The sequence below is a fragment of the Manis javanica genome, chromosome 13 (genome assembly GCF_040802235.1).
Source record: "Manis javanica isolate MJ-LG chromosome 13, MJ_LKY, whole genome shotgun sequence".
Taxonomy (NCBI): domain Eukaryota; kingdom Metazoa; phylum Chordata; class Mammalia; order Pholidota; family Manidae; genus Manis; species Manis javanica.
The window spans coordinates 35352646-35377255 of NC_133168.1; the positions used below are offsets into that span (position 1 = coordinate 35352646).

The 24610-nt window shown below is 37.4% G+C and overlaps 2 protein-coding genes across 4 annotated transcripts in view; one reads left to right on the forward strand and one right to left on the reverse strand.

The window, feature by feature from the left end:
* The window catches only part of NT5DC1 (5'-nucleotidase domain containing 1), a 170724-nt gene that overhangs the window by 14336 nt on the left and 131778 nt on the right, over nucleotides 1-24610 (forward strand). The window lies entirely within an intron of this gene.
* On the reverse strand, nucleotides 6-24035 carry COL10A1 (collagen type X alpha 1 chain). The gene is made up of 2 exons (XM_017677877.3): nucleotides 8665-24035; nucleotides 6-3943 (listed from the first exon to the last, which is right to left on the reverse strand). The coding sequence occupies exons 1-2, from the start codon at nucleotides 8858-8860 to the stop codon at nucleotides 2073-2075; spliced, it is 2067 nt and encodes a 688-aa protein (XP_017533366.2). The 5' UTR covers nucleotides 8861-24035; the 3' UTR covers nucleotides 6-2072.

Genomic DNA, 24610 nt, shown 5'->3' on the forward strand with positions numbered 1-24610 from the left:
AGTAATGTAAGACTTTTTAATAGATGATTGTTAAATCCTGTGTGCCTAGAGAATTACTTAGAACTTAACCTATTTTGCCATGTTCCTTAGTTAGGATTTAATTTGATCTTAAACTTTTCTAGAAAGTTGGTACTGCTTGCATTTTTTAAGAGGGTCCTTTATTTATGTCTTTTTCATGGCCACAATTGCAGTGTTCTGAGCTGTGTTGTTTTTTACATGCCTGCCAATAGGTTCATTCATAGGTTCCCCAGAGTTAAAGTTCCAGCTTTGCTTCTTTTCTCCCTTGGGAATGAGGGTTGGTGACACCTGTAACCATTAGTGTAGTAGCTATAGACAGGGAAAGCAAAATTTCTATTCTTATTGCTTAAAAACAGAACCAGTTAACCCAGAATGGGGACAGAGGTATCGCCAACCTGGGCCTAGGGTTTTGTGGTTCCATCTACCAGGTTTGCTTCAGTTACACAGAGATTGAGTCCAAGAAATAAAGAGATGCCTTGATGGTATGCTACCCCGGTGACTTGAACCAGACTCCCTGTTCAACCACTGGATGGATAGACTCTCAAGAGCACTGTTTTTCAGCTTAGAAAAATGTTGCCTTTTGACTGACATAAAAATGGCTTGTCTTCCTTTTAATGTAGTGTAAGCCATCAAGATAATCCTAAATATTATGACTAAAAACATGTCAAGTCAGTAAATAGTAATGGCAGAATATGTGTTCAAACTATGTATTCTCTGCCACCTGCTTCTTTCCTTTCCAGAAGAAAATCTCTGCTTTGGGGTGATTGTTTCATTTTTCTGTGCACAGTCATCAGCCCTTCTGCCTGATTTGGGGGCCACATGTGGTTCTGCAGATGCCATCTCACAGTTCACACTGAGGTGTGGGTGTGGGGATGCCCATCTCCAGTAGAGGGGCATGTCCATGACAGCTGTAAAAGCCACCCACCACTTTATTGTTTTGCTTTTTATTAACTTTGTAAAATGAAAAGCCTTAAAAGAATGGTTGAAAATAGCAAATTGCTGCTGTCAAGGAAAGTCAGTATAAAAACTTAGTGATATTATTTTATTGCCTTGTAAATAAGGAGTAGGTAAAACATTTCATGCTTTAATAAATGAGGCACAGCTTAAAAGTTTTAAATAGCAACACAAAAATACAGTACAGAGAGCATAAATAAATAATGTCTTTCCATTTCTAGTCAGATTTTTAAACACTTGATATTAGTTATAATTTCACCAGAATAGGGCCCAAGGTATACATGTTAATGCTCTGTAAACCAAAAAATCGTATTATATCAGATTCAATAAAGGAAGCAAATAAATCACACTTGCATTAGATATATAAAATAGGTCAGACACCCATTTCCAAATTGTGAAAGACATATAGAAACTTTTTCTGCAATCACAGAAAAGTTTGAAAAGGTTCATGACTAAAGCACCTTGCATTTTAGATTAATTTTAACATAACATTTTGTTATTTTATGAGAGCTGTAAAAAAATGTATATGCACCTATCTATTTGAATAGATCTTGATGAAAGGGACCATATAAACCATCGAGTAATGCCAACTCTAGAAAGAAAGATTTGGGGTACAAACTGTCTTTTAAATTTCAATATACAAGTATTTAGTTCAGTAAAGATACATGACACCTCCTGAGTGTTTCCTAGAAGTTCTCTTGTTAATTGTTGGAAACAGACTTATTTAAAAGGAAATGCAGAGTTTCTGAAATCAAAATTATCATAATTTAGTGTCACATTTCAAGGTTTTTTTTTGCCATTTTGTTCTTTTAACTTAGCAGTACTTCTATGGTGAAATTTTCAAATAAGGAGTTCTGAGAAGACTTTAAAGAGTCTTAGGATTGCTGGCTAGAAATTTGAGGGGGTCTTCAGATCTTGTCTACTATTGCTGCTCACTTTTTCTGGGGGGAAATTGTGGGTCTGAAAGCTCAAATCTGTATTTTGGAAAATTAAGATCTGTCATGTTTTTTTTTTTCAGCCTACCTCAGATATATTTTGTGGGTTAGGGCAGAGTAGGGGAATGCCTTTTCAAGCAGCTTTATGTTATGGTGGAAATATGCTCACATTGGAGCCACTAAGAATCCTGAGAAAGATGAGTGGACATACTCAGAGGAGTACAGCCCGTTTGACTCAGCATTGGGCAGCTGGAGCCACACCTGGTCGTTCTCTGTGAGATCGATTATGGCACTCCCTGAGGCCTGATCCAGGTAGCCTTTGGCGTATTCATCATAAGTGTACATGATGGGAGTGCCATTCTTATACAAGCCCACCCACGCGTGGGTCCCTTTCACATGCACATGGTAGGAAAAATAGTATATTCCAGGTATCCTGCAGGTAAAGAGACCGGTTCTTGAGTCATAATGCTGTTGTGTGTTATACAAAATCTTATCAAATGGGATGGGGGTACCTATAGCTGGGTAAGCTTTGGAGAGAATAGCAGTGAAAGCAGACACAGGCATTCCTGTTACTCCCAGGTTGGCACTGACAAGAGGCCTTTGGCTGGCCTTTATAAAGCCCTCAGACTGGACTGCTTGGCCTGGGGGACCAGGGGGTCCTGGGGGCCCTGGGAGGCCAGGCTCCCCAGTGTGGCCTCTGGGACCTGGAGGCCCTGGTGGCCCTGTGGGTCCATTGAGACCCTTAGTTGCTATGCCAGCTGGACCAGGAGGACCGGGAGTTCCTGGGTGGCCTTTAGTTCCAGGGAATCCTGGAATGCCTGGTGGCCCAATAGGACCTCTGGTGCCTGGTATTCCAGGGGCCCCTCTTGGCCCAGCCTCACCACTGTATCCAGGTACTCCCTTAGCTCCCACTGGGCCCACAGGGCCTGGAAGACCAGGAGGTCCTCTAAGTCCAGGATCACCTTTTGGCCCTGGTAACCCTGGGTTACCCTTGGGTCCATTGATACCTGGTTCTCCTGGGAGTCCTGGCTTCCCTGGTAGCCCAGAGGAGCCACTTTCTCCCTTCACCCCAGGTTGCCCTGCAGTCCCAGCTGGCCCCATCTCGCCTTTGGGGCCTGGAATCCCATGGCTCCCAGGGATGCCTTTCGGTCCTTGGGGCCCCATATTTCCAGTGGGCCCAGTAAGACCTGGCTTCCCAGGATGGCCTGCTGGGCCCTGTTCCCCCTTGGCACCTGGAATCCCTGGAAGTCCGACAGGACCTCTTTGTCCCTTTAGGCCTGGCAATCCTGGTTTCCCAATGCCAGGAGCCCCTGGGGGCCCAGCCATTCCTGGAGCCCCAGGGCATCCTTTCATCCCTGGAACTCCCGGCTGGCCTGGGGCCCCAGGAGCTCCTGGCTTTCCAGTACCTTCTGGTCCTTGCTCCCCTGGAGGACCTTGGGGACCTGGTTGGCCCCTTGGTCCTCTTTCTCCTGGGAAACCCTGATCACCTTTGATTCCTGGTTGTCCCGGAAGACCATTTTCACCTTTTTTTCCCACTCCCGGAGAGCCAGATTGTCCCATGGGACCATGAGGGCCTGGAAGGCCCCTCTCACCTGGGCGGCCAGGTGCACCATAGCCTGTTTCCCCTTTCTGGCCACTCATACCAGGGACCCCTGGTGTACCCTTTTCTCCAGGAAAGCCCCTGGGTCCTGGGGCTCCTATAGGTCCCTGTTGTCCAGGTTTTCCTGGAACAGAAATTCCAGCTGGACCAGGGATTCCAGGTGGCCCTGGTGGGCCCTGTGGTCCCGGTAAACCAGCTGGTCCAATATCTCCTTTTGGTCCATGTGGTCCTCTCTCTCCTGGCTTTCCCTGGTGCCCTGGCAGACCTGGTTTCCCACTAGTTGTTGGTCCTGGTGGTCCTGGCAAGCCTGGCTCTCCTTGGGGACCAGGATTCCCATAGCCTGGTTTCCCTGGTGGTCCAGATGGACCAGGGTGCCCTCGAGGTCCAGATGGGCCTGGTGGGCCAGGAATACCTTGCTCTCCTCTTACTGGTATACCTAAAAGACATAACCAACACACACAGAGAGGGGCATGGTTAGTATTTTAAGGAATCATTGCTTCTCATCTCATGAATGAAGATATGACATTGCCATGTCAGTCAATCCACTTTGGCAGACTAGTCTTGAGTGGTTTCAGACAATACATTTTATGTTGTTCTAAAAACACTGTTAGAACTATTTAAATAGCCAAGATATGGAAACAACCTAACTGTCCCTTAGTAGATGAATGGATAAAGAAGATGTGGTACATATACACAATGGAATATTACTCAGCCATAAGAAAAAAACAAATCCTACCATTTGCAACAACATGGATGGAGCTAGAGGGTATTATGCTCAGTGAAATAAGCCAGGCAGAGAAAGACAAGTGCCAAATGATTTCACTCTTTTGTGGAGTATAACAACGAAGCAAAACTGAAGGAACAAAACAGCTGCAGACTCACAGACTTCAAGAAGGGACTAGCGGTCACTAAAGGGAAGGGAGTGGGGAGGGTAGGTGGGGAAGGAGGGAGAAGGGGCATTATGATAAACACGTAGTGTCAGGGGGGCACGGGGAAGCAGTGTAGCACAGAGAAGACAAGTAGTGACTCTACAGCATCTTGCTATGCTGATGGACAGTGACTGAAATAGTGTGTGTCTGAGGGACTTGGTAATATGGGTGAATGACTAACCACAAAGTTGCTCATGTGAAACCTTCATAAGATTGCATATTAATGATACCTTAATAAATAATAAAAAGAAAAGACACTACTAAAAAACACAAAACTATGGCTACAATGATATTCTACATCCTAATGATCCTTGAAAAATAAGCTGGGATTGAAGAATTCATCTAAAATAAGAGGGCTATGAAGGTAAATGTATCACATTTATTTTAGGAAAATCATGTACCTGGAAAGTAAAGAAAAAATAGGTATTTGACAGAAAAGGAAGAAAAAGACAAAAGCAGAATGAATAATAAAATGTTTAAGACCTATAATAATTTTCCTTGACAAAAGCTATTCTATAAGACAAATGAGAAAAGCAGTTAATTCTAATTTATGTCTAATTTACATGGCCCTGCTGAACATAGTTTAGATTCAGGTTGATTTTTTTTTTTACTTTCCTATATACTGTGAGCTCTTACATTCTCCATTATTGACTTAAAATTGAAACAGGGAATTAGAGAATTAGACCTAATGGGCAAGGTGCATGAAAAAGCATTAAAGAGCTTAACTAAAGTTTCCTTTAATTGATGTTAGTAAATACTGTTGATTTCATAGAACTGTGGGTTCATTTGAGCTAAATACTTCTACTGATAATAAACTCACAAGTACTTATTCAGTGCCTGCAGTGGGAAAAGTGCCACTGGGTCACATGTGTGGGAAAACAGGACACAAGTCTTCTAAGAGTTTTAGTCACAACAAGCGTAAAGCAAGTGTTCATGTGATAAGCGCTTTAAGAGGCATCCAAGGTTTTAGTTGAGTCATTCAAAGGTGGGATGTAACAGCATTGCTGGCATTGCGATACAGGGAGGTATTATCATATAATACTTCATATAATCTGTAGGCAGTAATCATCAGGAACATCTACATAAATTACTGTCTCAGAGAAAGTCTTTAATAGCTAGCAAAAATGATAGCAAAATTGCATATGATACTAAATACCTACTTGCAGAATTTATAGTAAAATCATTTTCTGTTTGGTAAATTTTCAGAAACATTGTTAGAATTCCTACATATAATATTTAGATTTTATACTGTTGGAAGATGGTTCATCGTAATGGTGGATGTAGTAAATGTCACAGTAGTTAACTAATTTGGTCAAAACGCTGACAATGACTTACAGCTATGACTTGAGCCATATCTCTTTTGTATAAAAATGATTAAAATATCTTAAATTCTAACTAAATTTTTAATGGCTTTAAAAACCAATATGAAGACTAAGTTGAATTAATATTAAATAAGTTGAACTGTGAATTGCCTTTGAACACATTTGTGGATATAGTTCCCTTTAACTATTACTTGTTGGTACAGTATTAAATTTAGAAAAAATTTTCACATTAATTAACTGGCAGATAAGAACTAATCAGCCAACAGAAGTTGCTAATATTATTCTCTTGGGGTAGAGATGTTCCTGATATTTGAAAACTTTTTGGTGACAGACAAATATAAAATACAGAGCAGAATCACTAAAATAGGCTGAATTAGGAAAATCATTTTCAACTTGGGTATCTATATTTTATACTCAAAATCATACTTCATTTTGCAAACATTTGAATGTATGGAGCTTTATTTACTAGTGGATTTTCACAAAATCACATCAGGAAAAAGACTGAGAAAAGTTCATTTATGGAAAAGATTTTTATATATTAATACATATCTTGTTGATTGACTTTTAGTGTACGTATATGATATATCTATATGTATAAATGAGTGTCTATACATTGCAAACAGACAAGTAAAAGACTTCTTAGTCATTTGAAATAAAATAACATTTTTTTAAATGCAAACTATGTTAGAATGTGGTTTGCTTCCGTATCTTTTCTGAATCTCTTAAAGGTAATGCCCATACTGAATAATTGTTTATTCTAGTTGGAAACCTTTTAACTGTTAAAATAGGAAAACAAAAACGTCTTACTGAAAATGTCTACACCGAACATTGTTTGAGACTACAGCTCCAAAGACAGGGTGATCTCTGCCACTTGGAATTTTGCTCTAATGGGTCTTTCACTTCTGTGCAAGAAAGAAAGTAGCATCTGTTGTGTTCCTTGGGGGACAGCCCCTGTTGGTAGCTTGCCATCTGAAAAAATTAAAGATTAGGTGATACCATCCCCAAGGAAAAATGATTACCCAGAGGAGAAGTTTCTGAAATGCTCTCAAACTGAAATGGCGGTTGGTTGTGTCAAAATGTGGCATTCATGTACCCATCAGCTGTGGAAACTTCTACAGCATAATCTGGTGTGTTTTGGCTGAGCTAATCTTGTAGCCTGTGTTGAACAGATGTGCCTAGAAATTACTAGGAATTTTTTGTGTTTCTGTTACCAACTTAGTATTATACTTGCATCAGTTATGGGTTTTTGTCTTCATTGCAGCACCTTATTTATGCCTACCAGTGGTTGATAATGTATTTGTTTCCACCTTGTATATCAAGCAGAGACTAAGGTGGATTTAATAGTCAAAATATAGCTTCTAAACTTGTCGTTCATTAGTAAGGTATGTATTTTCATTTATTCTGCAAAAATAGCTATGATAATACAGTACATTGAGGTGGGGAGATAGAATATTTTTAACCTAAGAGTGGCGCACATTATTTTTAATACAAGACTGTTTCTTATGATATTGGTAAACTATAAAAAGTCTTGTCATCATAGAGAGAGAACCTAGTGCTGCATGGCATGGTTCAAATTGCCATTTATTGGTTCAGGTAAAGTAGCAGGTCTCATCTTTTATTTTGTCTTTCCTAACTTTTCTCTTTCTTGTTATTTGTATTTTGAGACATTCAAGAGTATCTCTTGTGCATCTGTGCATTTATTTCTAAACATTAAACTACCTTTCATGAAATACTTAAAATTTTTGTCTCTTTTTAAAGAGACAATCCTGTAAGTTTAATTTGCCCAAAATGGGTGTCTCCAAGAGAATAATTTTTGAAGTTTATGATAAATACCTTTAGCTTTGGTTGCAGGATAAATATAAATAACTATAATGAAAAAGTACTTCAGAAAGAATCCTTGAATCCTGTAATCATTTGAGCTGATTCAGTTTAATCCAAATGTTTTGCAGGCAGTTTTTGTCCAATGCTATTAAATGGCATTAGTGAATATGAAACCTAATGTCCTTCTTTGAGGATCTTTCAGTACTTGATGTACATTATCTCAGTACTCTTCTCAGTAGCTGAGAAAGCTGAACAGATGAGAAATGGATTCAAGAAGAAAGTTAAGACTTACCAAAGGCTGCACCACCAGTACTACTACAGCAGGAGGTGGAGTCATAGAAATAGAAGTAAGAAGAAGAGGAGGAAGAGTAATAGCTAACACTTAAGCTATTTAAAGATACTAACTCACTTAAGCTTCAAAATAGCCCTTTGAGACAGCTGCTCCCTGTTTTACAAATTAGGAAGCTGAGGCACAGGGAGGATTCATAATTTACTCAAGGTCACAGTTAGTGCAAGGATTTAAGTCTGTGCACTAAACTATTAAACCACAAAAAAATGTATAAAAAATTACGAGAATTGCTACTTCATTTGCCTCTTAAATTTCTTTGGAAAGCATCATATTTTACAGTATAATTAAGACTCAATTTTGTATGTATTTGTGGGTAGCTGCATAGGTTATAAAACTAAGTATGTTGAAGTATTTAATCTCTAAGCCTGCTACTCTCTTTGTACAATTGGCAATTATTTTTAGTTAGACTATTTTCAACTTAATTTTCACTGGACTAATAATTCTAGATCATGGGTAGTTATTTGTGCAAAAGCATTATTTGAGAGAAAAACTCCCACACATAAGATCTGTTAATATTCTTCATGTGTATCTTTCTACTATACTTGCTGTGTAAAGGATATTAATGTTCTTGAATAGACCTACTTTTTCTACAGATCTTTTGTTGTACTATTTTGGGCTAATTGGGGAGTTTGAAAATAATGCCAGTCAGAGTTAAATAAGCATTTTGTTGAAGAGATCATTAAGATCATAGCAAGCAAACCAACTAGTTATGGAGAAAATGCACAGTTCCTCTTACCTTTGCTCTTTATGGCATAGGGAATGAAAAACTGTGTCTTCGTGTTGGGCAGTGGGCCTTTTATACCAGTAGGTGTTTGGTATCGCTCAGCATAAAATACTCCATAAGCCAAGTTCAAGGACATTAGCAGCAAAAGGGCTGTTTGGGGCAGCATGTTCTCAGCTCGATTCTGAAAAACAAAAAATAATAATTCCATACAGTTTGAGTTTGCACAGGTGAGTTATTTATAGTTACCTACTTTTTTACCTTATCCTATATATTTTGAATATATTCCATAAATTAATGAGAGTTTTAATTTTTTAGTTATATGAATATGTCTTAGTTTGTGGAAACCACATTCAAGTCATCAAGTAAACATGAAGTGATTTTAAAAACAGAAACACAAAAACCTTAATTGGATGCCTATAATTCAGTGCTAATAATTCAAGATCTTTGACATAGACTGAAATATCCAGAAGTTTGAAAATACACTGAAATTCAGCTTAGGGCATGTTTTTATAAATATGGCATTATTAAAACTATCTTTTATATAGGCAGGTACAACGTAAACTTTCTGAGAGCACCTTAGTGGAAAGGCACTTTTTTTAAATCATAAATTTATTGATAGTTGTATCCAAATAAGGTAGTATGGAAGGCCAGTGAGAATCGGGTCATAGACTTACCTGGGTGCTGAGAATTCCTGAAGATGGTTTCTTGGCAGCTTTCTGAGCCCTCCGGTGCCCAGGTGAGCAGTACAGAAAGTGTCCTCTGCAGGGCAGTCCTGCAGTATTTATACTGTTTTTCCCTGACTGCATGAGGTTACCCTGAGTTTGAGCTCTTCTTCCTGGAGGTGGAAAGCACTAATTATGGTGGAAATTTCTATTGGGCAGGCTCTCTTTTTTTCTTGTTTTCTTATTGAAAAATAAACTCTTTGTCTGAAATATGTATTAATAGTTTTAACTATGTACCATCTTTTTCTGTGATTTTATTTTAGAAGTTATTATGCAGATGTTTAGGTTGGCTCATGATGGGATGATTTGTTTTTGTTTTTTTGAAAAGCACATTCTTGTGTTATTTGGTTGAAAATATTTGGTAGTATATAAAAGTAGGGGAGGTATTTTTGGAGTGGTGTGTGAATTTAAACCATCATTAAATTCTTCAGGTATTACATAAAGCGATCAATGTATGCAGTAATATTTCTAAATTCTTACAAAAATAGTTTACCCCAATTCTTAACTTATTTTTAGTTTTGAGAGAAACAAAATGGTGAAAATGTAGGTATGCTGTTCCATATCTCAGTATTTTAAGGGAAGTTTCTCTTATTAACCTCAGATTTAATAAGAGAAGTTTGAAACTTGTTAACATATAGATATTTGAATTTTTTGCATACTAAATATTTGAAGTTTTTCAGACTGAGTCAAGAAATCTATCAGTTTGATAATAGAGATAGCAATATAATTGCCCTGAAGGATTTAAATTCTTGATTCACAGTAGTATACTATATTCAGTAAATGGCTTTAGGTTTTATTGCTTTATTTTCGATTTTCCTTTAGAATTGCAGTAGAGATTACAAAAACCCATAAGTTGATAACATCTGTCATGTCTATTTAAATAAGGTTGCTGTGTACATTTCAGAAGAAAAAAATTCTTCAAATTTTGCTTTCACTTTTTAAAATTATCATTAGCTTACCTTTCACTTTCCTTCAGGAATCTTGATTCAGCCTAATTAGAAACATTTTTTCCCCCAAAGATGAAAATAACTGTTGTCATTGTCACTTTAAATGGCTGGTATTCTCCTTAACTGTATTAGAACACTCTTAAAAGAAATTTTCAGGTTCCTAAAGAATCTAATAAAAATAGGAAGTTGAAAAGCCAAATTTTCTATCTAATTTAATGTCAATTTTATGGCTAAATCAAGTCAACTGTACAGGTGACATAGGTGAGAAGGAAAATTATTTAACAGGCATAACTATATCATTTTTTAAATTTCTGCAGAATTAAGTAGTAAGGATTTAAGATTGATCAATAATTAAAATGAGTATTTGACCAGTGGATGAAATAAAGGTTTGTTCTTTTTCTTTTTCCTTCCTCCTTCCATGTATACAATTTTCCGTATTATTTTAGACTAAGTCTTCAGTAGCATCTTATAGAAATGTAAATGGTAATTCATTTCACTGCCTCCCTTATCCCAAGTCTCACTTTTAAACCTTTTATTGGTTGTCATATTAAAACATCTACAATGGCCTATATGTCTCTATATAACATTCACGGATAGACATGAAATATGGCTTTTATGAGTTGAGATTAACAGAATTAGAAAGTATATATTCTCATCATTCTTTCATCATTTGTACCTATGGGCTAACTTTTGTATTTATAGTACATACTCTACTACATTCTCTACGCAAGGTAAGAGAGAAATGGCTGCCTTCCATTTACTTCTGGTAGACAGTATGGGACAACATTTTGAAAAAGTAGATTGAAGTAATGTTATGAATGCTCTTGAATGCTAGGCTGTATAATTTTAAAAGGAGTTATTAGAAGTACATAATCTAGTATTTTTGTATGAATAAGGGTTGCACAACACACATTTGTTTATAATTGAGACTGACATGTTAGATATCAGTCCTAAGAAAGTTCAGATTAATTCTTACTGGGCACCTGTGTAGACTGTTCATCTGTGACTACTCCAGCTATTTTCAGAGCTTTTCACCTTAACCTCTCTAGGTCTCTGTTTTTTCATCAACACAATGAAAAGGTTGGACTAGCTTTATAAGCTTCTGTCAGCTTTAAAATTAGATTATTCTAGTGTTTGAGGTATTTTGGCTCTTCCCCATGGTGAGACAGTGGGCTTGGCTCCATTTAGTATTCTTGGAGACAAAAGAAGGTCATATGCCTTCTTTTTGGGATATGTAAATATATGTGGATATTTGTCACTCTATATTTCCCTTTAACTTTGGAAACTGTGGTGCCTTTATTGGTTGAACTTTGGATGTTCAACCCTTCTTGCAAATAGTGTACTTTTTCAGCACGAGGAATCTGACTGCTGTTTTCTTTTTTAGTCACATAAGAAGTACTGTCTTGTCCAAAACAGATTGTAGAATCAGAATATTAGCTAGCCACAGCCCACCCAATTGTGTATTTAGAACTATTTTTGTTTTGGGAGTTTACTTGTAGCTGTTCGAAGTGACTAGTCTGTGGCTTTGTGATGAAAACTCTATTCCACTTAAAACAGGAAGCCATGCTTTTTAAACTCAGTAACCTAACTGATTTTTTTGATATCAAATATGAATGATTTTTCTTTTGCACGTCTAGCATTTAGCTGCTCTTAGACTTGCCTATACATTTTCACTGCCTAGGACTATTCATTAATTCAGCAAATAGTTTTGAGTACCTCTCATGCATCAGGCATAGAGATAGATAAAAACTGGTTTAAAATGTGCAGCCACCACCTTTCCAGGGTTTAAACAGTGGTTCTCAAACTTTTTCCCCCACTTCCACAGTCCTAAGGGATATGATACAACTCCTTCTAGTCTTAGAGGTTCATTAAGATAGTGATGGTTCAGAGACTATATTTAGAAAAAGCTGATCATGAGGGACTCCTAAGTTGGGTATCATTGTTCTATTACCAGCTTGTTAATATTAGCTACATAATTTTTTGTTGTTTGTATTCATATGCTTTTTAACTAACTTATGGTGGAAATTTTTAGTCTTTTGTAGAAGTAGGGAAAAATTACAATGAATGCCTATGTACACATTACCCAATTTACTAATCTCAACTCACTGCCACTTAATCCTTATTCCATTCACCTTTTCTCAATATTTTAAACAAATCTTATATTGTACCAATTCACCTGTGAATATTTCAGTGTATTTCTCCAGAAAATAAGGAGTCCTTTTTCTTTAAGACAGTGTTTTCATCATGCCTAAAAAAATAACCAATTTTTAATATTGTCAAGTACTTTAGTCCATATTGAAATTTCCTCAGCTATCTTACATGTGTACATACACAAACTCCACACACATATATACATATTTATATATTTTTTATTGATAGGCTTATTGTACTAGGTTTTTTAATATTTTCCTGCTAATGTAGTTTTCTATCCATGTCTCTTTTTGCCCTCTGAAGTATATTTGCTGAAAAACTGGGTCATCCGTCCTATAGTTTCCCACAATTTAGATTTTGTTTTTACTGAAAATACTTACCTGTACTCTATTTTTTCTGTAGATTGCTAGTTAGATTTAGAGGTTCACTCTCATTCAGGTTCACAATACATGTGTACACACACACACATCAATACTTCTTTGACAAGAACACTTTGTAGACAGTGCTGTGGTGAATTTTAAACAGGAGGCCCTTCATTGCTGGTTCTCTCATTTTGTGGTGTTACTAGGCATAGATTCATTCATGTTAGCTAGATTCATTGTTGCTTTGGAGGTTACAAAATGGTGATATTCTATCATTCCCCTTGTGTTCATTAGCTAGAATACTTCTATAAGAAGAAACACTACTCTGTCAATTATTTGGCTACCCTGAAGTTTGTATAGAAAAAGAAGGATAAATGCCTTTACCAATGTTGAACCCAGTATGCTTACTTCGTAGCATCCTATAGAGGTGGTCCACTGAGCTGCCTGACTGTGTCATAAAGCAGGTATTATTCTTGTTGCTCAAAATATTTCCCCATCCTTGCTTATTAACAGGAACCTTTTCATGTTAGCTCCTGAGTCCTTTTGACATGATCCCAGAAACCTTTTATAGCTTCTTTTCTTCTGGTATTTTTACTTTTCCTGGCTCAAATCTGAAATCAGGGAGTCTTGCTTCCATCTGTGGGAAATAGAAGTTAGATACTACAATCTGGGTGCTAAGGGTGTGTATTGCTCCTGGTTTGGGAATTGTTTCTAGGCTTTCCCAGGAGACAGAGCTAGGAAATGCATTCAGATAATGTTAATTAAGTACAAAAGACATAATAACTTCATACTGATACATCCAGTTCCCATTCAGGACCACAGGGTATTTCATGACCTCCAACTTATATCTGTAGCTCCTAGTCGCCCACTAAAAACCCAGCTCTCATGACAGTCATGTAGTTATTCATTTGCTTTATTCCGTAACATTCATATTTTCTCAATAGCGATACCAACATTCAACCACAATATTGAAAGTAGTTTAAGATTATTTTTGCATGTCTTTTGGTACCTCCAGTAGACCTGTAGAGTCAAATTGCCATGCTTTAGAGTCCCTTGAAATGGCTCATTTCAATGTAGCAGACCTACCCACTCAATTCACTGTTTGGTTTGTTGTGATTTGGGTTTTAATATTTAGAAATGCTCTTTTTAAATTTAATTTTCTTTTATACTTTCCTAAAATAGTTACAATTCCTGTGGTATGCTGATAAATGCTTAAGAACTGGGTTGGGGTGGGGGCCAATGTGTTTGTTGATATCTGTGATGTAAGTACTTCTACCATGGTTAATATCAAGCTACCGAAGTAAAGACAACTGGCTCACAAATTACCTGAACATGTACCAAGAGCCAGTCCAGGCCAGCTCTAGCACACATTGCATGTTTTCCTGAGTAAAATTTATAAAACAAGGAATATTCGGAGAAGTCTGGCTTCTGTTACTGACTTATCCATACTGTGTTTCACCCTCTTTTTGTAAGTAACCTTTAAGAAAAGTTTTATCCTTCTGTTACTTTTTAGACATTCATATCTCCTCCCAGTTTCTTAGATAAATGGCATCATAATACACCTACTTTATCCTACCTCTTTTTATGTAACTGTTTACCTTGGAGATAATTACATAAAATTATGTCAAACTGGTCCACATTCCTTTTTATAGCTACATAGTACTCCATTGTGTGACTATACCACAGTTTTTCAACCATTTCCCTATTAATGTACATCTGTATTATTCCTCTCTTGCAAATTCAAATACTTCTACATTGAATAACTTTGTGTGTATATATATATATATATATATTACCCTGAATATCTTTGGGAGAGATTTTTAGGACTGGGATTCATGGGTCAAAAGGTAAATAAATATGTAATTTTGCTACAAATCATTAAATTACCCTCCCTAGGTATTGTATCATTTTGCATTTCCACCAGCAATAAGTGAGAGTGCCTGTTTCTCCAGAGCCTTACCATGTTGTTTAGATTTTGTTGAATTTTTAGATTTTGCCCAGTTTAGAGATGAAAATTGGAATCTTAGTCTACCTGGAATTTTGATTCCTCCTACTAAGTGTGTGGTTGAGCATCTTTTCATGTAGTTAAAACTATACTTCTAGTCCACTTTACTTATGAGTGTTCTGTATCTTAGGAATATAAACCTTTTTTTGTGATAGAGTTTGCACATATTTTTTCCCAGTTTGTTATTTGTCTTTTTTGTTTGCTTATGAGGTTTTTCTTTATTCAACATTTCCTTTGAAGACCTATAAATTTTGATTCAGAATATTATTCTTCTATGAACTCAGAGTTATAAGGGACATTAAAGATCATCTAGATTAATCATTTCATTCTTCAGATGAGGAAACTAGCTTCTCTGTTAAGAGTGTCTCCTTCCCTAATGTTTAATTGAATTAAATTTCTGAAAGAAGAGTTGTTTGCAAGAGAGTCTACTGAAAGAAAACACCCCCAGCTGAGCTACTGTGTTCATCCCCTTACTAAGAGGATACTGAGTTTCCTGCCCCTCATCCTCCAGCCTTTTGGCAGTGGGATGGGAAAAGTGCCCAGAAGCTCACTTAGGGCACTTAAGAGACCCACAGCTCCTACCACCATCTAGCTGTACCTCATTCTTCTCAAAAAAGTTTTAAAAGAGCATTTGTAAGTGCTTTTATAGAGCCCAGGAGCTAAAAATGATGTATTTGTGTAAATAATCTAACATGGTTTAGTGGTTAGATACCTGCTGAGGGCTTACAGAAAGAGATTCATGCATAAAAACAGGTGTTTATGACAACCCCTGAAACTTCAGGCCAGGTCAAGAGAAACTGAGAGTCATTTAAAAAGATTGAACAAGGGCTTTATAGTCTATTTTCTATTACACATAAATTGCTACATTACTTAAAGAACTCATAGTTTTGTGCCCCAGGCTCTTAATGGCATCACCATCTTTCCATAGTAACTTGCCGAGTTAAAAATATAGAGCTGCTTGGCTGCTTGACCCAAGATCTGGCCTCCCAACTGGGTCTCAGCCATTCAAACATGTTCCTACTCTGTTTACAAGTTCAGCTTTCACATGCAGTCTCTGCTTTGTTGGAAGGAGAAATTAGAAAGTTAAAGTGTAGAAAGTTGAAGTTTTAATTGGGGAAGTGAGAGGGTGACACTTTCTATGTGAATGTGTTTACTCCTCTGCTTATTAGAACAACTCCACAATTAGCAATTACCTATGTAATAGCCAGAACCTAGAGGGTACCTGGGTGTCTGTAGGGGGCCAAACGTTGTGAATGGCAGCACAGACCATTGGAAACCCATTGAGACTGATTTATTTTTCTGTTAGTTTGTTGTTAGTATATAGGAATGAAACATTTCTGTGTATTAATTTTCTATCCTGCCAACTTTGCTGAATGAGTATCAGTCTCAATGGGTTTCCAGTTTAAGTAATTCTGGGCCCTAGTCTACTGAGCCTTTGGTCAGACTTTGTTACCGACCAACCGACCTTTAGCCTAACTGTGGACCAGCGCTGCAGGACTGTCCTTCTGCCGTCTCTGGCTCCTTCCTCTGCCCATCAGTTACACCTAGCGGTTCACCCGGCCTTCTTGCGCTGTGGATTTCCTCATTGGTTAAATCCTTAAAGTCTACTTACTTGCTTTCAGATTTTAAGAGTAATTACTATTTAGAGAAAATGAAGAAAATAGAAAATAAAATTTGTATACCACAGAGACACAGTTACTGTTCATGGTGATGGTTTCTCCCTCAGTGACCTTTTTAGTGCTAAAATTCTGTCAGTTATATTTATTCTCTTATTAATCAAAGTAAGTCTTGCCACTTCTAGTGCCAGGAAGGCTAAAATGTAAATATGCTATGGTCCTGTCCTGTTTTCTCTTATTTTTGTTAGAAACCTTGGAAGGTGAAATAAGATACATGTAAAGTGGGAGCACAGTATGTGGAGGTATTTGACAAATGTGAATGATGATGATGATTGTACGTAAATGTCTCTGATGTTACACTGAATCTCTAAAGCATCAGTCTTCTCAAATGTTTGCCAGACTGTTTGGAGCCTCTACTGTGTGCCAGTGCTAGGTTATATGCTCTAACCTGCTACTGGTAATCTTAGTCTCATGGAGGAGGCAGACACCAAACACAGCCTCTTCCATCCTTTGCCATGACTTCTTTTAGATTCCAGAATTAATGGATTCTGGAATCCATGTTCCAAATCATCAAATAGTGTTCTCTAATCACTCTTAACACTCACTCCTGAAATAACTCAAGGACTACTGGTTATCTGTTGCTCTGCACAGGTAGTGCCTGGGACAGAGCATGGGCTTCATAAATATTTACTGAATGATGGAATTAAGAGCTTTAAGAGACCAGATTTCAGTATTTATTGAGCATGGTCATTCTGCCTCACACTTCTGGGCACCCAGAGGTGGGGACTTTTGCACAGGGCTACTTTGGATCTGGGTCCTTTCAGTCTATGTATTTACCTAAAATAACTGAATTCTTGCAAGAGGTCCCAGACAACATCAACAACTGATTCCCAAAGTAGTTTTCACAAGAGAATAACTGGCTGTTGTTTTAGTGACTATGTACCTTAAACTTTTCTACTGGCAATTGAGTTCATATTTCAGACTACATTTTCCAAAGAGTGTTTTTCAAGGTAGAAGTAAGGTGGGAGGCAAGGGGATGGGTGTGTAATAGCCATAAGGGGATGGGTAAAAGAAAGCAGCTGAGAAAGAGAGGCAAAGAAAAGAAGAGGAGCCCAGACTCTTAGGGATTTCAACAGATTTCTTTAAATCTCTCAGAAACATGAACTGTGCAGTTTCAAAGCAACAGGTAACTTTTTAAAGTTAAAGTTCTATTAATGCACAATCAGCAGTCCCCATGATCAACTTATATTGTGATTGTGAATTAGTGCCCCTTTGTCCCCCTCCCCACCCTGCATTCACCCAAACCTTGGTAACCACCAGTCACTTCTCAGTGTCTGTGAGTCTATTTCTGTTTTGCTTTGTTTTTATATTCCACAAATAAGTGAAATCTTACAGTATTTGTCTTTCTCCACCTGGCTTATTTCACTGAGCATAATACTTTCTAGATCCATCCATGTTGTTGCAAAAGGCAGGATTCTTTTCTTTTTATGGCATGTTATGTATATGTACCATGGTGTATATGTACCACATTTTCTTGATCCATTTGTCTTATTAATGGACACTTAGGTTGCTTCCATATTTTGGCTGTTGCAAATAGTGCTGCGATAAACATAGGAGTGCATGTATCAAACATAGGAGTGCATGTATCTTTCAAACCAGGAATTTTGTTTTCTTCTGGTAAATTCCTAGGAGTGGAATTACTGGGTCAAGTGGTATTTCTGTTTTTAGTTTGAGGAACCTCCATATTGCTTTCCACAATGGTTGAACTAGTTTACATTCCCACCAGTGGTGTAGGACGGTTCCCCTTTCTCTGCATTCTCGCCAGCATTTGTTGTTTCTTCTCTTTTGGATAGTAGCTATTCTAAATGGTAATGATATGGTATCTCATTGCGGTTTTAATTTGCATTTCCCTGATGATTAGTGGTGTGGAGCATCTTTTCATGTGCCGGTTGGCCATTTGTGTTTCTTCTTTAGAGAACTGTCTGTTCATATACTCCACACCGGGTTTAATCGGATTATTTCTTTTTTTTGGGTGTTCAGACATTTGAGTTCTTTATATATTTTAGATATTAACCCCTTATCAGATGAGTCATTTGTGAATATATTCTCCCATACTGTAGGTTGCCTTTTGTTCTGCTGATGGTGCCCTTTGCTGTAAAAGCTTTTTAGTTTGATGTAGTCCCACTTGTTCGTTTTTTATTTTGTTTCCCTTGCCCAGTGAGATGTGTCCAGGGAAAAGTTCCTCATGCTTATGTTCAAGAAATTTTTGCCTATGTTTTCTTCTAAGAGTTTTACGGTTTTATGACATATATTCAGATCTTTGATTCATTTAGAGTTTACTTTTGTATTTGAAGTTAGACAATAATCCAGTTTCATTCTCTTACATGTAGCTATCCAGTTTTGCCAACACCAGTGTGGAAGAGGCTGTCTTTTCCTTATAGTATATTTGGGGCTCCTTTATCATATATTACTTGGCCATATATGTGTGGGTTTATATGTGGGCTCTCTATTCTGTTCCACTGATCTATGGGTCTGTTCTTGTGCCAGTAACAAACTGTTTTGATTAGTGTGGCTTTGTAGTAGAGCCTGAAATCGGGGAGCATAACCCCCCCAGCTTTGTTCTTCTTTCTCAGGATTGCTTTGGCTATTTAGGGTCTTCTGTAGTTCCATAGAAATTTTAAAAATATTTGTTCTAGTTCATTGAAGAATGTTGTTGGTATTTTGATAGGGATTGCGTTGAATCTGTAGATTGCTTTAGGCAGGATGGCCATTTTGACAATATTAATTCTTCGTGTCTATGAGTACAGGATAAATTTCCATTTGTTGGTGTCTTTAATTTCTCTCATGATTGTCTTGTGGTTTTCAGAGTATAGGTCTTCCACTTCCTTGGTTAGGTTTATTCCTAGTAGTAATTTATTCTTTTTTTTAATGTTTTTTTATTTTGGTGTAATTAATCTACAATCACATGAGCAACATTATGTTTATTAGACTCCCCCCATCATCAAGTAATTTATTCTTTTTGATGCAATTGTAAATGGAGTTGTTTTCATGATTTATAGTTCTGTTAGTTTGTTGTTAGTATATAGGAATGAAACATTTCTGTGTATTAATTTTGTATCCTGCCAACTTTGCTGAATTCAGTTATTAGTTCTAGTAGTTTTGGGGTGGATTCTTTAGGGATTTTATGTACAATATCACATCATCTGCAAATAGTGACAGTGTAACTTCTTCCTTACCAATTTGGATGCCTTTTATCTGTGTTGTCTGATTGCTGTGGCTAGGACGTCTAGTACATACTGAGTAAAAATGATGAGAGTCGGCACACTTGTCTTGTTCTTGATCTTAAAGGAAAAGCCTTCAGCTTTTTCCTATTGAATATGATGTTGGCTTTGGTTTGTCATATATGGCCTTTATTGTGTTGAGGTACATACCCTCTAGACCCATTTGTTGAGAGTTTTTATTATGAATGGTTGTTGAATATTGTCAAATGCTTTTTCAGCATTTACTGAGATGATCATGTGATTTTTATCTCTTTTTATTAATGTGTATGATATTGATTGATTTATGAATATTGTACCATCCTTGCATCCCTGGAATAAATCACATTTGGTCATGATAGATGATGACCTTTTGATGTATTTTTTAATACAATTTGCTAATATTTTTTTGAGGATTTTTGCATCTGTGTTCATCAGATACTGGTTTGTAATTTTCATTTTTGTGGTATCTTTGATTTTGTATTAGAGTGATTCTGGCTTCATGGAATGAGTTTGGAAGTATTTCCTCCTCTTCTACTTTTTGGAATATTTTAAGGAGGATGGGTATTAGCTCTTCTTTAAATGTTTGGTAGAATTTGGTGTGAAGCCATCTGGACCTGGTATTTTTTGGGAGGGATTTTTTTGATTACGAGTTTAGTTTCATTCATGGTAATTGGTCTGTTCAGATTTTCTATTTTTTCCTGGTCAGTCTTGGAAGGTTGTATTTTTCTAGGAAGTCATCCATTTCTTCTAGTTTGTCCAATTTATTGACATATGATTTTTCTTAGTATTCTCTAATAATTTGTATTTCTGTGGTGTCTGTTGTGATTATTCCTTCTTCATTTCTGGTTTTGTTTATGTGTATACATTCTCTTTTCTTCTTAAGTTTGGCTAGAGGTTTATCTGTTTTGCTTATTTTCTCAAAGAACCAGCTCCTGATTTCATTGATTTTTTTTCTGTTGTTTTATTCTTCTCTATTTCACTTATTTCTGCTCTAATCTTTATTATGTCCCTCCTTCTACTGACTTTGGGCTTCATTTGTTCTTTTTCTGATTTCTTTAATTGTGAGTTTAGACTGTTTATTTGGGATTGTTCTTGGTTCTTGAGGTAAGCCTGTATTGCTATGTACTTTTGTCTTAGAACTGCCTTTGCCACCTCCCATATTTTGGACTGCTGTGTATTTGTTTTCATTTTCTCCATGTATTGCTTGATTTCTGTTTTAATTTGTTCATTAATCCATTGAGTATTTAGAAACATGTTGTTTGGCCTCCATGTGTAGGTTTTTTTTTTTCTTTGTGTAAATAATTTCTGGTTTCATACTGTTGTGGTCGGAGAAGCTGCTTGATACAATTTCAATCCTTTTTAATTTACTGAGGCTCTTCCTGTTGCCTAATACGTAATCTATTCTGGAGAATGTACACTTGAGAAAAATGTGTATATTGCTGCTTTTGGGTGGAGTGTTCTATAAATGTCTGTTAAGTTCATTTGATCTACGTATTATTCAGTGCCTGTGTTTCCTTATTTTATGCCTGGCTGATCTGTTGATGTGAATGGTGTGTTCAAGTGTCCTAAAATGAATGTGGTATGGTCTATTTCCCCTTTTAAGTATCTTAACATTTGCTTTACATATTTCGGTGCTCTTATGTTGAGTGCATAGATATTTATAATGGTTATATCTTCTTGTTGGACTTATCCCTTTATCATTATGTAACATCCTTCTTTGTCTCTTGTTACTTTGTTTTGAAATCAGTGTTGCCTAATACAAGTAAGGCTACTGCTTTTTCTCCCTATTATTTGCATGGAATATCTTTTTCCATCCCTTCACTTTTAGTCTGTGTGTCCTCGGGTCTGAAATGAGTCTTTTATAGACAGCACATAGGTGGGTCTTGTTTCTTTATCCATTCTGCTATTCTATGTCTTTTGAGTGGTGTATTCAGTCCATTTACATTTAAGGTGATTATTGATAGATATGAACTTATTGCCATTTTATTCATCATTTTCTGGCTGTTTTTTATAGCTCCTCTGTGTTCTTTCTTCCTCTCTTACACTCTTCTCCTGTTATTGGTGGTTTTCTTTGTAATTGTATTTCTCTTATTTATTTATTTTTTTGTGTGTATTTATTGTAGTCTTTAACTTTGTGGTTACCAAAGGTTCAAGGATAGCTTCCTTACTATATAATAGTCTATCTTAAATTGTTGATTACTCTATTTCAAACACAACCTAAAGGTATTTTTTTCTTCCTCTTCTTCCTCCTCCACATTTTTGGTATAGATGTTATAATCTGTGCTTTTTATGTATCCCTTGACTGATTTTCTGTATAGTTGATATTGCTTCTTTAGTTTTGTTTTAATTTTGTACTTGCTTGGTAATTAGTTGGTTTAATACCTTTACTGTGGGTTTATTTTCACTGGTGAAGGATATTTAGCCTTAGGGTCATTTCCATCCACAGAAGTCCCTTTAACATATTCTGTAAGGCTGGCTTAGTGGTGATGAAGTCCATCAACTTTTGTTTATCTGGAAATTGTTTAATCCCTGCTTCAAATTTCAGTGATAAACTTGGTGGGTAGAGAATTCTTGGTTAGAGGTCCTTCTCTTTCACTATATTAAATATATTATGCCACTCCCTCCTGGCCTGAAGAGTTTCTCTTGAGAAGTCTGCTGATAGCCTGATGAGGTTTCCTTTCTAAGTAATTTTTTATCCCTCTCTGACTGCTTTCAATACTCTCCTTATCTTTGATCTTTGCCATTTTAATAATTGTATATCTTGATGTAGTCTTCCTGGGGTTCTTTTTGTTAGGGGATCTCTGTGTTTCCATGACCTAAGTGTCTATGTCCTTTCCCAGATTGGGGAAGTTTTCAACAATTATTTCCTTCAAGAGTTTCTATCCCTTTGTCTTTCTCTTCTTCTTTTGGTACCCCTGTTATGTGAATATTGTTTCATTTGGATTGGTCACATGGCTCTCCTACCATTCTTTTGTTCCTAGAGATCCTTCTTCTCCAGTTCCTCAACTTCTTTGTCTTCCTTTTCTCTAATTTCCATGTCTTTCACTGTCTCCTTTAACTGCACTAATCTTTTAAACCCTCCACTGTATGTTTCATTTCATATACTGTGTTCTTCAGCCCTGAGTGTCTCTTAGTTGAAGAACGCTCTGAGATCTTGAGTACTTTTCTATAAATCTATGAACATGCTTATGACTTTTATTTTGAAATTTTTATCAAGAATATTGGTGGTCTCTGTTTCATTTAGTCCTCTTTATAGGGTTCTGTCTTGTAGTTTTGTTTGGATCATATTCTTCTGCCTGCTCATTTTATCAGGGTATCTGTGTTTCTACCTTTTTATTAGATGAATCTGCTATGTTTCCTGGCCTATAGTGTAATAGCTTTATGCAGAAGGTGTGCGGTGGTGCCCAGAAGCTCAAGATTCTTTACTCTCTGCAGAAAAGAAGTGTATAGTTGATTTTGTGTTCTCTGGTTCTATTTTGCGGAGTCTCAGCTGTTGGTGTGAAGTGAGCAGGGCTTCTTTCTGTCTGTACTGGCAGTTTTCTTCAGCCACTTCCTTTATGATCAACTCAGGAGTCTCTGTTCAGCTCGCTGTGGGTAAGGCCACTGTCTGCCTGGCCTCCAGCAGGGATGGTGGGTCTGCAAGGATAATGAAATGGGCGTGCTAATATGCAGCTCTGCCTGGGCCAGATGTGTAGCACCCAGTTTAGACACCCTCAGGGAGATGGAGCTCTTAGGTCTGGCTCCTGCAGGCACCTCCCTAGTTGGGCTAAAACAGAGCCAAGGAAGTGGGGAGAGTCTCCCTCTGACTGTAAGGCAGCAAAGCCTGACATTGCTGCTGGGCTGAGTGGGTTGACTGGGGGCAGCCTGCTCTGGGAGGAGCCTGGGGGTGCATTGCCAGCAAGGGGCATGGAGTGTCTGGGTCTTGAGGGATGGCTGAGGAGATACAGTCCACCTGCCCTTTCTCCTGGGGAGAGAGTTCCATCTAACCCTCAGCCTTCTGCACACCTCATACTACTGGCAAGTCTTTCAAACTGCCACCTCTGCTTTGGGTCTCAGGACTGGCAGAGCATGCCTGACCTCTTCACTGGCTGGAGTCTCAGCCTCCCAGAGGGTTCTACCGGCCCCTGGTGTCCAGTCCTGCTAATCACCAGAACCCAATGTAATGTGGGCTTGTGATCCCAGATCAGAACTCTGGGGCCAGGTGTGCAGTGCTCCTGGGCTCATACCCCCTCCACACTCCATTCCTCTTTCTTCTCCCTTTAGGCTGATTGGGGGGAGGGCTTGGGTCCCACTCGATTTTGTCTCTGCCACTTTACCCTTCTCTGTAAAGAAGAGGAGGTCTCCTCTTCTTCCCCAGATGTAGGCAGTCAGTTCTGAAGTCTGCAGGTCATTTACTGGTTTAGAGTTGTATTTGCTGTATTTCTTCTTCATGTCTTTTTGGGAGGAGGTTTCCACTTTGCCTTCTTACCCCATCACCTTTTTCTGGAAGGCCCAGAATGTCAACAGATAATTTTTTATATGTGCCTTTGTTTTCCAAATTTCCTCATGCATCCATAGCTCATTTACTTGTTGATATGTCAATTCATTCAGCTCCTCAATGTATTATATGTCAGGAAATAAAAATGGGCTCATAGACTGATAGCATTTATTGATTCTTTCCCTGCTCAAATTACCTATTAGTTCTTCTCTCCTGAGTGGAAATACATGGCCTTTAAAGGGGTAAATGTTATTATTTGGGAAGTGAGTACTAGACAGATATTTTAGAACATTTAGAGTTTGTAAATGAAAAATTTGAGGATCATATTCAGCATCACTAGAAAATGAATTTTAGAGCTGCAAGAAATACCAGTCTTAGTACCAGAAACTGATATTTAAATTTTGTCCATGCTGCCCTA

Coding starts and splice junctions, on each gene's coding strand:
- COL10A1 (XM_017677877.3), bottom strand. CDS start 8,860: ATGGAATTATTATTTTTTGTTTTTCAGAATCGAGCTGAGAACATGCTG. Junction 3,944..8,664: donor CTATGCCATAAAGAGCAAAG/GTAAGAGGAACT, acceptor TATGTCTTTTAG/GTATACCAGTAAGAGGAGAG.